Raw genomic sequence first — 14373 nt, 5'->3', positions numbered from 1 at the left:
GAGGCCATTCCCCGCCAGTACAGCGCCTGTCGGGGAATATACTATCTAGTATTCTCCACTTTGTGAGGCCATTCTCTGATAGCACTATGGCCGCAAGGGAATATTCTACGTTGAAGATGCAGACCTATAGCATTTATTAGATACTTTCTTTAACCCAGCAAACCACCTGATATGCATTGACAGTATTAAGCAGCAAGTAAATTCACTTTTCTTCATTAACACTTTCAAGCAGAAGTTCAAGGGCTTTTGAGCAAGCTGGATCTCTTGAGAACCATCATAGCATTGCTAGCAGAAGACAACTAGCAACCCAGGGATTTGGGTGTTGAGGCAGGCAGATGAGCAGCAATGGGCATCCTTGATGGTCAGGGACTGAGGGGACTGGAGTTCGTCTGGCAGGCAGTAGCACAGGCAGAGAGCAAGCAGCTTTTGGAGAACCAGGATCTCATCATAGGTTGTGACCATCGATGATGAACAGGAGGACGATTGATGGGTTGAGGGATGATAATGCCAATGTTCCATCATAAAAACAAAGAACAAATAATGGTATTAGTTTCAGCAATAACCAGTGGCAAGATCTATCAGAGTTTCAAGAATATGGAATACATGTGCTCTTCTAAGTTGAATCAGAATAGTGAGCTCAAATGATAATAAAGGAGAGGCCTAGATTTGGATTTGCCACTGAGAAACTATAAAGCCATGAAGAGAACTGCTTCTCGAAGAAGAACAATAGAAGTCAAATAGATCTCAATCTCAACACTGACTTATGCACCAGTGATTAAAGAGGGGCATTCTTTATCATTGCTTGGAGGATATGCCTTAAGTCATTGAGAGCAGCAAAATGGAAGGGTCCCTGAGAAGAATCTGAAGTCTTAGCATCTAATGTAAAACTAAATCCAGACGAGCAAACCCTTAACCATAAAGAATCCCCCAAAACCAACTAATGGAGCAGGATCATTATAAACTAGAGAGAATCTTAAGTCTCCACAAAGTCGTTGCAACTGAAGAGAGATCTAATGAAACCTATATCATTATTATAACTTCATTGAACATTCCTTGTGGCAACACCATAGCTCTTGCTCCGAATAGAGAAGGGAGTTTGACCTTAACTTACTGAGAATTTGACAAGGTTGTTTAAAGAGCACAGGACTGCTAAAATCTTTTACTAAACCAGTACTCAGATGATTCACAAAACATCTATTGGGGAGAATAGACAGAGCTTTGGAAAGAGCCGGCACGTCACCGGAGTTGAAAGATACTTCCTATTAATTCCTCGATTCAGCAGGAGTGAGCCTCCTGAAAGACAGAGCGAGGGTGGCTGTCTACACACCAACTCCACATAGGCATTATTTAACAATAAGGAAATGCAAATGTTTTCATTGCAAGAAAACAAACAAACAAACAGGGAACTCATATCCTGAAGAAAAAGGTGCCTGACCCTTTAAGAATGATCTATAGAGCTAGACATGAATTTGGCTGGAATTCTGGGGCCGGCAGGTCTTGTAACAGTTATCACACAAAGAGAAGTCATGAAAGAGTCTTGGGTTTTACGCCCAGTAAAGCCAGCTTGTGTGGTCAAGGAAATAGGCTCTGAAGTTTCAACAGGTTTTTTTTTTTTTTTTTTTTTTTTTTTTTTTTTTTTTTATGTATATCATTTTCATTTATAATTAAATTTATTATTATTGTGTATTATTATCATCCTGTATTCATTCATTCGTCATCTTTATTAATAAATAAATTATTATTATTATTATTTATTTTATTATATTTCTAATTGTCATAAGTATTATATTTGTTTTTATTTTTTATTTTTAATGCCACAATAGATGAACCCAATTCACATTTTCACTGGCAAAAGAAGACATAGGACATGACAGATTCAGAGCACGGATTGAAAGAAGAGTCAGATTAAGATTCTTCTTAACAATTTAAAGGACTTCCCTGGCTGATGACCAGAAATTAGATGTTTCCACAACATTCATCTGTTAATGAATTATCATTTGCAACGCATTGATTTTTTTTTTTTTTTTTTTTAATTAATTAATTTATTTATTTTTTATTATTTATTCTTTTTTTAATGTTATTATAAGTATGATTATTTTAATTTTTATTTTATTTATTCATTTAATCATTCATTTTTAATTCATTTTATTATTTATTTATTTATTTATTTTTTAATCATTATTATTTATTTTAATTTTCTTCCGGTCTCACAGTCTGACATGAATGCACTGGCAGAGGTGAAAGACAGCAGCACTGCCTTCAAACATACCCCCATGCAGAGGAGCAGCAATGAAACTCTGAGAATTGGTCATAACTGCATGACCTCTCCCAATCAATTAAAAACAACTGAATGCATTGCAATAAAACACTGAATATATGCCTTTTGTTTTATTATTATCATTAAACTATTATTTATTATAACTATTATTATTTTATTTCTATCATTATTTATTCCTCTATACCTTTGCTATTTCTTTATCTATTTTATTTATTTATTTATTATAACTATTATTATTTTATTTCTATTTATTATTATTATTATTATTATTATTATTATTATTATTATTATCATTGTTTTATTTCTATACCTTTATAGAAGGTATAGCATATTTCTTGTATCTTATATCCATTCCTTATATCTATTTAATTAATTTATGTATTTTAAAAATATTCTAATTCATAAATTTATTTATTATTATTTATTTATTAATTTAGTTTAAATGACACTGAATTGCCTTGCTGCTAAGATAAACTTGCTTTTTATCTTTTATTTCTTTATTTATTTGTTTAGAGAAAATGTCATACATTTCAGCTCTTAGCATTCATATTCAGGCATTTTATATAAAAAAAAAGAGGATTTAAGACAATGAAGATCTTAAATTCACATTATTGGATTTTATGATTAAATGCTTTTATACCTTGCAGATACCCTGAATCGAATCTCTGAATGTACACGACATCTTGGCAGAAAGATTGAGGTGCTCAAAGAAAGAGCCACCATAGATGAGAATGAGGTCTGATATCATGGCAGAGTAACAAATTCCTCACTGTATTGAGCATAAACTGCAAGCAGGTTTTAAAACGCCTAAAGCCTTATAGATTCTGCCATTGTAAAAGTTTTACAGACCTGGATCACTATTCTCAAGAACCTGCAGAATTTTATGCAATCTACAAAACTTTTGTCTGCAAATCCGAACCCACGCAACGTAATCTTTACCAATATAATGTCAAAGCCTGTCAGAATAAGAGCAAAGATAATACGCATATTAAATGATAAAGTAACTACATCTTGCACAACCCCCGTGTCTGCTCTGATACGACAAAAATAAATAAATAAATATATAAAAATGCATCAAATAAGTAAGGAATAATTACAACACAAGCAGGAGAGTGTTGGCTGAGGGCTTAGACCTGCGTCCTTTGAATGACGGACCAGTGGCGGACTTTTAACTTAACCAGTTATGAAGGCAATTGAAGGCACGACGAGATTACCTGCAGGAATTATTCCCCGAGGAATCAAGAGCGACAGGCAGCAGGGAGCAGGGACCGAGAGCCAAGGCAGGGGCTGGGACTGCAGTTCCCAGGGACCTTTGCGGCGTGTAGGAAAGACCGAGGCAGGTACAGCAGACACGGGAGAGCCCAGGTAGCTCACATGGCGAGAAAGGGAGTCCATGACATTCAACTAGGCATTTCTGACGATCAGAGACTCCCCGAGAGGTGAAGACAGAAGGACGCGTCGATGGAGGTGTCAGGATCCGGCAGCTCCGATCTCCGGTTCGGGAGAAGCAGAGTGAGGAGCAGAGCGCGCGCTTAAGCTGGAGCTTTACCTTCCCCCTGGAAGGCCCGCTGTTCGCTGTGCCTTCGACACCCGGCGTCGAGGCATCGGGGAAGGTTTGTTGGATCAGCAGATGATCAAAACTGTTAACGGCTGAGGCTGACCAGGAACGTTAAGCTACGGCTTACAGCTCTCCCAGGTTGAGGTGCATGGGCCGCCCGGCAAGTCATTTGCTGGTAATGTAGAAGGATGATTCATTCATGGAGCAAACTTCGCCGACCGAGCCTGGGTTTCAGGAATAAAACCAACGTCCGCCTCTGAAGTCGAGACTCACCCTTTGAATCAGAAACGGCGAGAGACACCGCGACCTACGCAGCCAGAAGGTAAAATCACGAGCGGCAAAGAAACATGCAGCATTACAAACGCAGGGCAGCCAAGGCATTGACAGGCAGAGAGGGATGAGAGACTCCCGGTTTAAATAGACCGCCCAATTGAGAGAGTGTGATTGCAAGATGGTTATGACGTGTGAGACACGTGGTATGTGTATAGCAGTGCTGCTCGAGTTGACTGCCTGAACTAGCTCGCGGGCTCGCCTCATTTAGTGCAACAACAGTGCCACAAGTTATTCGGCTGAAGGTGCTGCCATTAAGTGCAAGTTTTTTTTTTTGTTGTTGTTTTTTTAATCAACAAGCCAACAAACCACAATCAATTTCTGCAACAGTATACTTTAATCTTCAACAAAATTCAGTAGTAGTGCTGATAAATCACAAGAGCTGAGTCTTAGACCTACTGACTCATTCTACTCCTGAGGGCAACGAGGAGGAGGGTCAGCTTAAGTGCACAAGTGTTAACTGAACAGATGAGTTTTCAGACAGCTCTTAAAGGTAGAAAGGGACTCTGTGGATTGTATAGCTAGGTAATTCATTCCATCATTTCGGCACAACAGAAGTTAAGAGTCTGGCTCGTGATTTGGAGCTGCCCTGGGCTGGAGCATCAGGCGTCTTGTGTAGACCTGGATGAGGGACCCCAGGTAGGCAGGAGCCATTCTTGTCGATGTTTTGTAAGCCAAAAGAAGAGCTATTTATCATCATTTATTTCATTAAATGTATTATTATTATTATTGAAGGGGACCTTATTTCAAATTTTACACTGAAAGTAAAAGTTTCCACTTTGGTTCAAGATTTGTCATATCCAGGCCAGCAGGGATACTGTAGAGCTCAGACACAAGCGTGATATTTTGAGATTTTTCGGAAGAATATTCTCAAGTTCCTTTTGTATAACTGTTAAGTTTATGGCCCTAACAGTTCAATATCATTGATTCTTGGAATTGCACTTTTTCATTTGTTTTGTTCTAAACTCTGGTTTCCTTTGTCAACATTTTCCCACCTGAGGGCTCACCTGTGGAGTAATTTCTTTACCACACTTTTCAAGGACTTTTTAATACAATTTGATTGGTTTTAAAAGAAATGTTCCCAAATACTGTTAAATCACTATTTTTCACCTTTTAATTATTTAATACAGTAGTACCGTCTTTTTAAAAGGACAGCTTGTCAATCATGACCTCACGTTTGCTTTGAGGCTACCTGTTAAACCTCACCTCTCTCCAAATGACTGCTGGGATAGATCTCTGCTTACCTGCGACTCAACTAGAATAAACAGTACAGATGATGTATGGCAGGATGTTTGTTGTGACTTTAATTCTCTTGTTGTTTATTTATTTTATAATGTTTCATAGAGCAGAGACAAACACTACAGACTCTATAAAAGCACACAGAGACATTCTGTAAAATTTATTTGGCTTTATTGCTCGCACTGTGCGTCCTGTATATGTTCTCATAAAGTTCTGTTACAGCGACACCCTGTGGCTGAACTGCATCACTACTGTTTTACTGCAGCAGAGCCAGGAGGAGATGATCTGTGTATAATAACCAGTTTACACGTCACTCAGTAGCTCATGTGTCAGAAAACCTGGGTTTCCTCTGGCACTGCCTCCGGGCTGAAACATGTCTGTGTTATACAGATGTATAAATCTGGATCAACATGGAGACAAACAGAAGGGACAGACTAATAATTCAAACACAGAAGGCGGTGCAAAATAATGCAGATTCATTCATCGGGTGGAAAATTAACAAAAATTATACAGAAATCAGATTAATCTATTGGTCAAAGGGTTGAACAAAAAGATTACACATTCAGGCTGGACGAAGGGAAAAAGAACGATTAATTAAACTTCTATTTACCTTTATTATTTATTTTTATTACAGCAGTGCATGGTATCTTATCTTGCGTTCAGTCTGATAACTCACTTCTGACTTCTTAAGTTTTTTAATATTGAATTTGTGTTGTTTGTAGAAAGACAGTTAATCCAACTTAATGTCCAGCTGTGTTAACAGAGTGTTTATAAAAAGAACACAAATGAAGTGTGAAACAGGCAAAAAAAGGGAAATCCTAACAGAGTTTTTGTGATGGCAGAGAAGAAGAAGAGTGGACCTTGTCCAAACAGTCGCTTCATGACATCTGCCAACAAGAGGTGAAGGAGAGCGCAGTCTGCATCCATCCCCAGTCTTCATCGCTTCTTCTGGAGCCCTCTGACCTCTGTTAGTGTGTCTGTGTCGGTGTGTCTGCCCCTCTCAGCCAAATAAATAGAAAAACAGAAAGACAGACAGGGGAAAGAGAGAAAACCAGTTGTGTGTGTGTTTTGGTTTGATGGTGGATGAGATCTCGTCTCCCTCATTACGATGACACAGATGTTTCTGTCGGGGCTGGTGATTCGGCGGCATTTGTGGAGGCGGGTTCTGTAGGAGCTTCGGAGTCACCGCTGGCGGGCTCGAGAATGGGAGCTGCAGTGACTGTGACGGAGGCTGCGGGGGCGGTGGAGGAGATAGGAAGGGTGGGGACAATTCCCTGAGGGAGGAGGGGAGGCAGCTGGGAGGGCAGCATGGTGGGTAGAGGTGGTAATGGGGCCAGACCGGGGATGTTGAGGGGTAGAAGGGGTGCTAGAGAGGGGACTGGAGGACAGAAAAGAAAAAACAAAGTTATTTGTGTTTATCAACATCATTCAAAGCTTCGACTTCTCCTTAAACTGAATTATTTAAGGAACCTGAAGAGGAAACACTGAAAAATGATCAGATCAGTTAAAACATTTATTATCTATGAGCTCTTTCCTGAATGAAAGTCTGTTCAGTGTAATCTGTGGAGTGGGTACAGAAAGTGCTTAGTCACCTGTGGATCCTACAGGAGGTGGTAAAGTGCCGCCTGATAGTGACACAGCACTGAGGTCTGGGAGCGGCAGGTTGAGGTTGGGCAGGTTAGGGAGTGGAGGTAAACCAGCTGGGAGTGGCATCAGACCTGCAAACACACACACACACACACACACACACACACACACACACACACACACACACACACACACACACACACACACACACACACACACACACACACACACACACAATGAGACATATTAAAGTGTGACATCATCTGTTTCTCTTAAACCCACCTGGATCTTGCATTACACACAAGAAAGAGTTAAAAGAGATTATCTCCCTTCTGATTGGATGATTCAGGCAGCCTTAATTTACTGACCAATGAAAGATTTTAACGAGGAGTGAAATTCTTGTTTGTAAAGCAGTGGGAGAGTTCAAACATGAACAACCAAAACAAAAGAAGCATTTTCCAGAAGGAGGGTTGATACTGATATTAATACTTCAGCAAAGGTAAATGAAAACTAAACCATCAGATTATCTAAATAGTCCCATTTCCACACACTGTACCTTTACACAACTAACGTTTGTGAGAAAACAAAGTGTGTGTTAGAGATGGGACTTGAAATAGGCTGACACAGCTTAAAAAGACAAACACGGGAGAAGGGACCATGGCACAAAAACCAACTGTTTTCATTCAGATCATTTTTCTATCACTCTTGGAGTTTAAAGCTTTCTTTTTAACCCTGGAAAATTCTCCTCACAGCTCTTTATAAGCCTCAAGTGAGCACTCCAAAATGAGGCTTTGTTTCCAGAAAATACTTTGAAAACTCAGTTATGGAGTAAAGTAAAAAGTCTGAAATGGTTAAAGGGTTACAATCAGGCTGATCCTCCTGATTGTAACGTTTTCACCAAGAGGCAAATCCCAGCTATGACATGCAGACAATGTGAAAGTGCTGAAAATGGCAGTTCCCCACCTTTAACCTAATGAGCAGAAAATTGTGCTACAGTGTTTGCTATTTCTGATAAATGTCTGCCTTCTCATGGAATTCCAGTTTTCTGGCTCAAATGTGGGAATAAAAACATAAAATCAGTTTGAAACAATCACTCTCGTTCAAAATGGTGATGCATAGGAAAATCTCTGAAAAACAAAGAGTCGGAGTTAAAGCACGTCATGATGCTGGCTGGTTTTTTCTTTTTTATGACAGGGGGGCTGATAACATTGTAAGGCAATGTATTTGATATGAAGATTACAAGTTTAGCCAATCAGAGGCACAGCTCACCCGCCTGACAGGTGAGCACCCTGTGGCTTTTAGTGAGGAGCCTCATTTCCAATCTAGCTCCCACCAACAGTCTGCTTCAAAACTTTGTATCAGATACAGATGGGTGACATCACAGAGACTATGTCCATGGTTTAAACAAGCCCTAAACTATTAAGTCACTGAGAGACCACACCCTCACATTCAAGCAGCGTGCACAAGGACACAGTTCAACATTTTGCTGAAAAATGAATAAAGTAAGAAACCTTTTTTCATTACAAGCAGGACATAAATGTCTTTTTATGTAAAAGTGGATTGACGGCTAGTCTTAGGTGCTTCCTCTGATGTCTGGTATTGAGGTCACAGTCTGGGCGGGAAGATGTTGAGCATCTGTCTGATAGATCACTCACCTGGTAGCGTGGTGGAGGGGTTGAAGGTGGTGGAGGCAGGATTTAGAGGAGTGAGCGGGCTGAGGGAGGGGCTGCCTGAGGAGGGGAGCAGGGGGACTGTGGGCAGACCTGGAGGACAACACAAGGAGCCTGTTAGTTTGTAATACACAAAACGAAACTCCTCTTTAAAATCTTACCACAGAGTGAAAGAAAAAACACACCTGTCTGCAGCTCACTGGGCATGGTGGGCGGGGCTGTACTGATTGACAGACCTGTGAGTGAATCCTCCAGGCTGCTGGAGACAACAGGTGCAGCAGAAGGAGGGGTGACTGCAGACAGCTGGACCTGAGGGAGTTAAAGATGGAGGGGTTAAAGACAAAGATGCTGCTGTCAAACAGTCACATCAGTCCAAACGTGCAATTAACTCAAATGAGCAGCTTTTCTCTGTGCTTTTCCCTCAGCACACTTTGCTGCATGCACAATGAGGACACTTTCTTTATAGTGTGGGAAAAAAGTCTTCAATCTGCTCAATGTCAGGCACACCCACTGCATGCTGATCAGTAAAGTTTAGGCCTGAGGAGGAGACGGTGTTCAGGGTGTTCTGACACTGAGCAGTCAGAAAGTCTTTGTAGAGCAACACAGAGTTCAATCAGTAACTGAAAAATCTGATTTACCGGCTGCTCCTTAACTTTCAGCGTGTCTACTCTGTGTGTGTGTGTGTGTGTGTGTGTGTGTGTGTGTGTGTGTGTGTGTGTGTGTGTGTGTGTGTGTGTGTGTGTGTGTGTGTGTGTGTGTAAGCTGACCTCAGTAAATCCGTCCTTCAGCGGACTCACAGGCTCACTGGGGGAGTTTCCGGGGAAGCTGATCTTCTTTCCCTCCTCAAAAGGTCTGGTGGGAATCCTGTGAAGATATCCGTAACCGATCCCACATCCAAGGCTGGAAAAAGACGAGTCCGGAAAAAGTTTAGGATGAAAACTTTAAACTATTAAAGATGTTAATTAGAACACACTGATGTTTCCCTGCTTCCAGACCACATTTCGTCGTCAATCATGGTAGACTTTTATGATCACGTCGGGAAATGCGAACGCTTTTTGAGTGAAAATCAGAACAGGAGTTGTCAGCTCCCTGTACCAATTAAATGACATCCCTAAAATGGAGTGACAGAAACATTTCCTTATAAATTACAAGAATTGATGAAACCATGAAACCATGAAAGGAAAGAGAGACAGGCAGTTTGAAGACAAACCAAAGAAGTTTTAACTAAAAAACTTTATGAGTTCATCAGCAGATAAGGACAACCTGTGTCTGGGATTGTAGGCCAAGATTAACAAAACTTTAGTGCATATTAGTTTTGACATCTAATGTTCTAACGTTTGGTGTGTTTAGCATGACAGTTTTTGTCATGTTTTTCTTGATATGTTAAATTTTTAACTTTTTTACATGTTGCATTCCCTGGCTCCTGCTTACACCTGTTCATTAGAAAGTATCACTATACTTGATAACACACTCACAGCTCAACATTATATGTCAAACGCTGACGTGTACAGTGTGATTGCATGTATACCTAGAAAAGCACTCAGAGAGTACAGACCTCTGCCAATCATATTGTTATTGTCACACAACACTTTAGTCCTACTTTAATGTTATACTCCCTTTCAGCAGACTGTCTGCTACAATTTGGTGTTAGTTGCAGGTTTGTACGATAATTTGTTACCTGACAGTGTTGGAAATGATGATGACCCAGTAAATATTTCATATTCTGGATCTTAGTATCCAGAATATTACCAGTTTCTGTTTCCTACTTTTACATCTATCAGAAATTATGGTGACCTTGTCTTGTTTTGTTTTGCAAAGCAATCAAACCATTTATGGTGGAGTTATATACACATATGGTGAAAACAGCCCTATCTCACAATGATTAAGCATCTTGGATCCAGACGGTGATCCAGATCACCTCTATTATTTAATCACTTCTTCCTTATCCCATTTTTAACATTTCCCAAAAATTTCATCTAGATCTGTTTGTTACTTTTTGAGTTACAAACAAACTAACTCTCCCAAAAACATAACCTCCTTGACCGAGGTAATAAAAGATATTTTCTGCTCTATTCTTGGTTCTTGATTGGATATGAAACTCATTTTGAAGTCAAAATATAAAAGCAGAAACAAAATCCTAACATAGACACTGACTTATAACATAATTTTCTAATTTATATTTTCTCTGATCTCTGTCAGTAAAAAGAAAAAAAAAGTTATGCTTCGGCCCTAAAAAAATGTTTTTAATTGATCCTCAAAAATAAAATCAAAAAAGGCTAATTTAAAACAATCATTACTCACTGGTATGATGTGCACTCTCAAGCAAGAGTACAAGAAAAAAACAAATGCCCTTTCCTACAGAAACAGAATAACAGCACTTCAAAATATGAAAACCTGGTGAACCTTCAACTTAATGGGGCACATTTGTAAACACAAAGCTCGTAACTGCTGATTCAGCCATGATAAAGATCACGCAGTATTTTCTGCAGCCACATTAATTAAAAAATGGTTTAAGCCATTTTAAGTTAGTCAAATCATCAAAAATTTTAGTAAGGAAGCTGTATTTTTAACTCCTGACTAAGCTTTCATGCTGAATTAGCTCAAGTCTGTCTAATTATGAGCCAGTGACTGAGAGTCATTTTGTTCATCACTCTTGGATGTAAAACAAACTGAGAAGCCAAGAAACTTTACTATATACGTGTAGTTCAACATACTGCAGTGTTTTAGAGAATGAAAGTCTGTTACCTTCCCTCTCCTCCCCAGGCCCCGTTCGGTGTGATGATCACCTCTCTGCAGTTGTCAGTGTCTGTGTTGTACACGTACAGCTTCAGCCCTTTCCCCTCATGGCTCTCTATCAGAGAGAACAGATCCTCTGACTGCAGATGAAGACACAGGGAAGAGGAGGACGAGGAGGACAAAACAAGGAGACACACAATCACCATCACCTTTATCTGGTAGAGGAAGAACAGGAGTGACAGCTTCAAGCATCTAAAGTGCTGATAAAGTACCTCATTCATGACAGTGTCGGCTCCAATGATGTAGTCAGTGTGCGGCCGCAAGCCAGCGAGAGCAGCCGGTGAATTAGGCTCCACTTCCTGTTAGGGAGAGGGAGGAGAGGAATAAGAAAACAAGGCTCCAGTGGAGTGCATACAGCAGCTCTTATCATCAGGGTTACTGACCAGCACATGCCAAACATTCTCATTGGCTCCTTCAAAGCTGCAGAACCTAATGGAAACTCCAAGCAAGCCCTGACCCCCCCACAGGTTACTGGGGGTGACTGTGGACTCCCGCAGCTCAAGGGTCTTTGAGGAGTAAACCAGCATCTTAACTGGTTTTTCCACACTGGCTTTCAGCAGGTCTTTCAGGGTGTCGTTGTCCTTGTTCTGCAGGAAGGGAAAGAACAGCAGAGGGAAATCACAGCATGTAGCTACATGGTGTGGTTTGCATTCAGTCCATCATGCTACAACGGCAGATTTTCAGAAAGAATCCAGTGTTTGGGTAATGCTTGGATTGCAGAACTCATGTCTAACACTTCATCCCACCTTTAACCTGAATTACCCATCTCAAGCCATGTGCTCCTTGAGTTTATTTTCACATCCTCCTATTTTTGTTACCATGGAAAGACAAATATTTGAAGGGAGATTACTACACTAGGTGGAGCTTTAGCCCCAACAATAACGTGACCACCACAAAAAACTGCTTCTCAACTTTTTAAACGCATGCTCATTTGTAGCTTAAATTAGACAAATCGAAATATATTTCCTTTGAACTGAGTTGCTGTCTTTCCTTACCAATCTTGTGTCGTTGATGGAGACGATAAAGTCAAAGAAAGGCTCTAGTCCTGCACGGTGTCCAGGTGAGTTCTCCTGAACCTACATAAACAGATTGACAGGCATTCAGTCAGTTACATCATTTAATATCAGAAGGCAGAAGATTAATACTGTGCAGTACAATTTCATTTTGAATGTTCAACTGCAGTCTAAAAGCAGAAAAAACTACCATAAAAAATGTAAATTAGTGAACTTTTAAACTACATCAAATAAAACTGGGAAACATCTTAAGGTATCAGAGATTTTTTTGCATGCAGACAATGAAGTACTTAGAGTTGAGCTAAACAGGAAACATCATTAGAGGCTTTGAAACGAGCCATAAAATAAAGCCATGAGGGGATGTGGTTAGATGGTTTGCAGTTTATACTCAGGGATGTGGAGGCGGATCATTATTTTATTGTCCCTCTTCCTGAATGGGGCCCAAACCCTCAAAGATGCTCTGCTCTGCTCAGCTGTTATAAATCTGAATATGCCGCTAATGCTACCAACGCAGAAAAAAATAGTAGAAAATAAGCCATGAAGCTTTGAACAAAATAACATGCATTACATGTGCTGTATTAATTATTTGCTGGATAATCGTCAGATAGAAAAAGCATTACTGGGCTGTATTTTGAGAACCAGCTGGGCAGCTGTCATTCAGAGCAGCTACGTAGCTCAAGCTAGCCTGCTTGCCACAGCAGAGATGGTTAACTACTAACTACCAGCATATTTATCAGGATATTTAACACTACAGAAGTATTGTAATAAAACGGTGCATTCTGGACTTCATTGTCCCTAAAACATTTCCTGTGATAGTGTTTGGGTTTTCCACACGGAGGCCCCAGCGGTCATCCCCGGCCTCTCGTCAAAACACAGATCTGTGAATCCGCCTCTGAGCTCATGCTAAGCTAACTGCTAAAATCAGGCTGTGGAATTGAATAAACTCACCCGGAGGACGTGATAGCCCTCGGAGCCTCCTCCAGGTATCTCCACACTCTGCGCACCTCCCATGTTTTTCTCTTGTAAGGCTTTTTAGGTTTATATGGCAGCTTGTCACCCAGCAGAGCAAAGATACCTGAACTCTTTCACACACCGGGTACACGTCGCCAAATGAGTTTAAGGGTGATGCGCATGCGCCGTTACGTGGCAGGAAATAGCTCCTTTTCGTTCAACGCCCAAATATTCTTTTTCTAAATCACTTAACATTTTTTTCTTAAGATAAAATATTAACATTCTACTGCTATTATGGGGGACGCTCACTTCTCGGCAATCGAAAATTTTCCTTCTCGTTAATTTTTAGATGTCACTGGTATTTATGTGGAAGAAAAAAAAAACATTTAATGTTACTGTTTTGAAATTACTGTGAGAAGACTATCAGATCTGGATAGTTTCTAAGTCTCATCACCATCAGCTCTCTTGAATAATGGTGGTACTGTCTTTAAATTTATGTGTTTATTGTTTTTTTTTCTCCCTTCTTATTTTTCTACATTTTTTTCTCTTTCTTTCTTTCGTATTGTTCTGCCTAAACCATCTCCTCTGGCAACCTCTTCTCAGTTGGACAAATCATGCGATTCCGTCCCTGTAGTATAATGGTCTACATCAAGGGTGTGACTCAGGCTGTTTTCAAACTATATTTCATCTAGTTGTCGTCCTGTTTTGTTCACATTTCAAGATCCAATTGAGAAAGATTTGATAACATTTTCTAATCCAATAACTAGAAATTATGGGTTTGACCATTTAGCCTGCCTGTGTAGCCTGCAGTGTTTGAAGGCAGCTTGTGAACCCCTCAGGGTGCATCAAACCTCTTCAGAAACAACTGAAGTAGGAGACACACTTGACAATTCTAAGGCCTCATCTACTGAAAATACTGTAGATGAAGAGATACAGCAGCATGTAGCAGAC

At 40.1% G+C, this 14373-nt stretch overlaps 1 protein-coding gene across 1 annotated transcript; it reads right to left on the bottom strand.

The window, feature by feature from the left end:
* Nucleotides 1–5999: 5999 nt before the first annotated feature.
* LOC141803863 (Golgi reassembly-stacking protein 2-like) lies at nucleotides 6000–13609 on the bottom strand. The gene is made up of 10 exons (XM_074687904.1): nucleotides 13420–13609; nucleotides 12454–12534; nucleotides 11842–12045; nucleotides 11671–11757; nucleotides 11408–11538; nucleotides 9430–9562; nucleotides 8848–8971; nucleotides 8648–8755; nucleotides 6998–7123; nucleotides 6000–6783 (listed from the first exon to the last, which is right to left on the bottom strand). Exons 1-10 carry the CDS (start codon nucleotides 13480–13482, stop codon nucleotides 6509–6511), a joined length of 1332 nt encoding a protein of 443 aa, XP_074544005.1. The 5' UTR covers nucleotides 13483–13609; the 3' UTR covers nucleotides 6000–6508.
* Nucleotides 13610–14373: the final 764 nt, after the last annotated feature.

This window comes from Halichoeres trimaculatus, unplaced genomic scaffold (genome assembly GCF_033239565.1).
Source record: "Halichoeres trimaculatus isolate MK-OKI-2021-1 unplaced genomic scaffold, fHalTri1.1 fHalTri1_scaffold_15, whole genome shotgun sequence".
Classification (NCBI taxonomy): Eukaryota; Metazoa; Chordata; class Actinopteri; order Labriformes; family Labridae; genus Halichoeres; species Halichoeres trimaculatus.
This window is presented reverse-complemented; position numbering and strand designations above follow the sequence as displayed.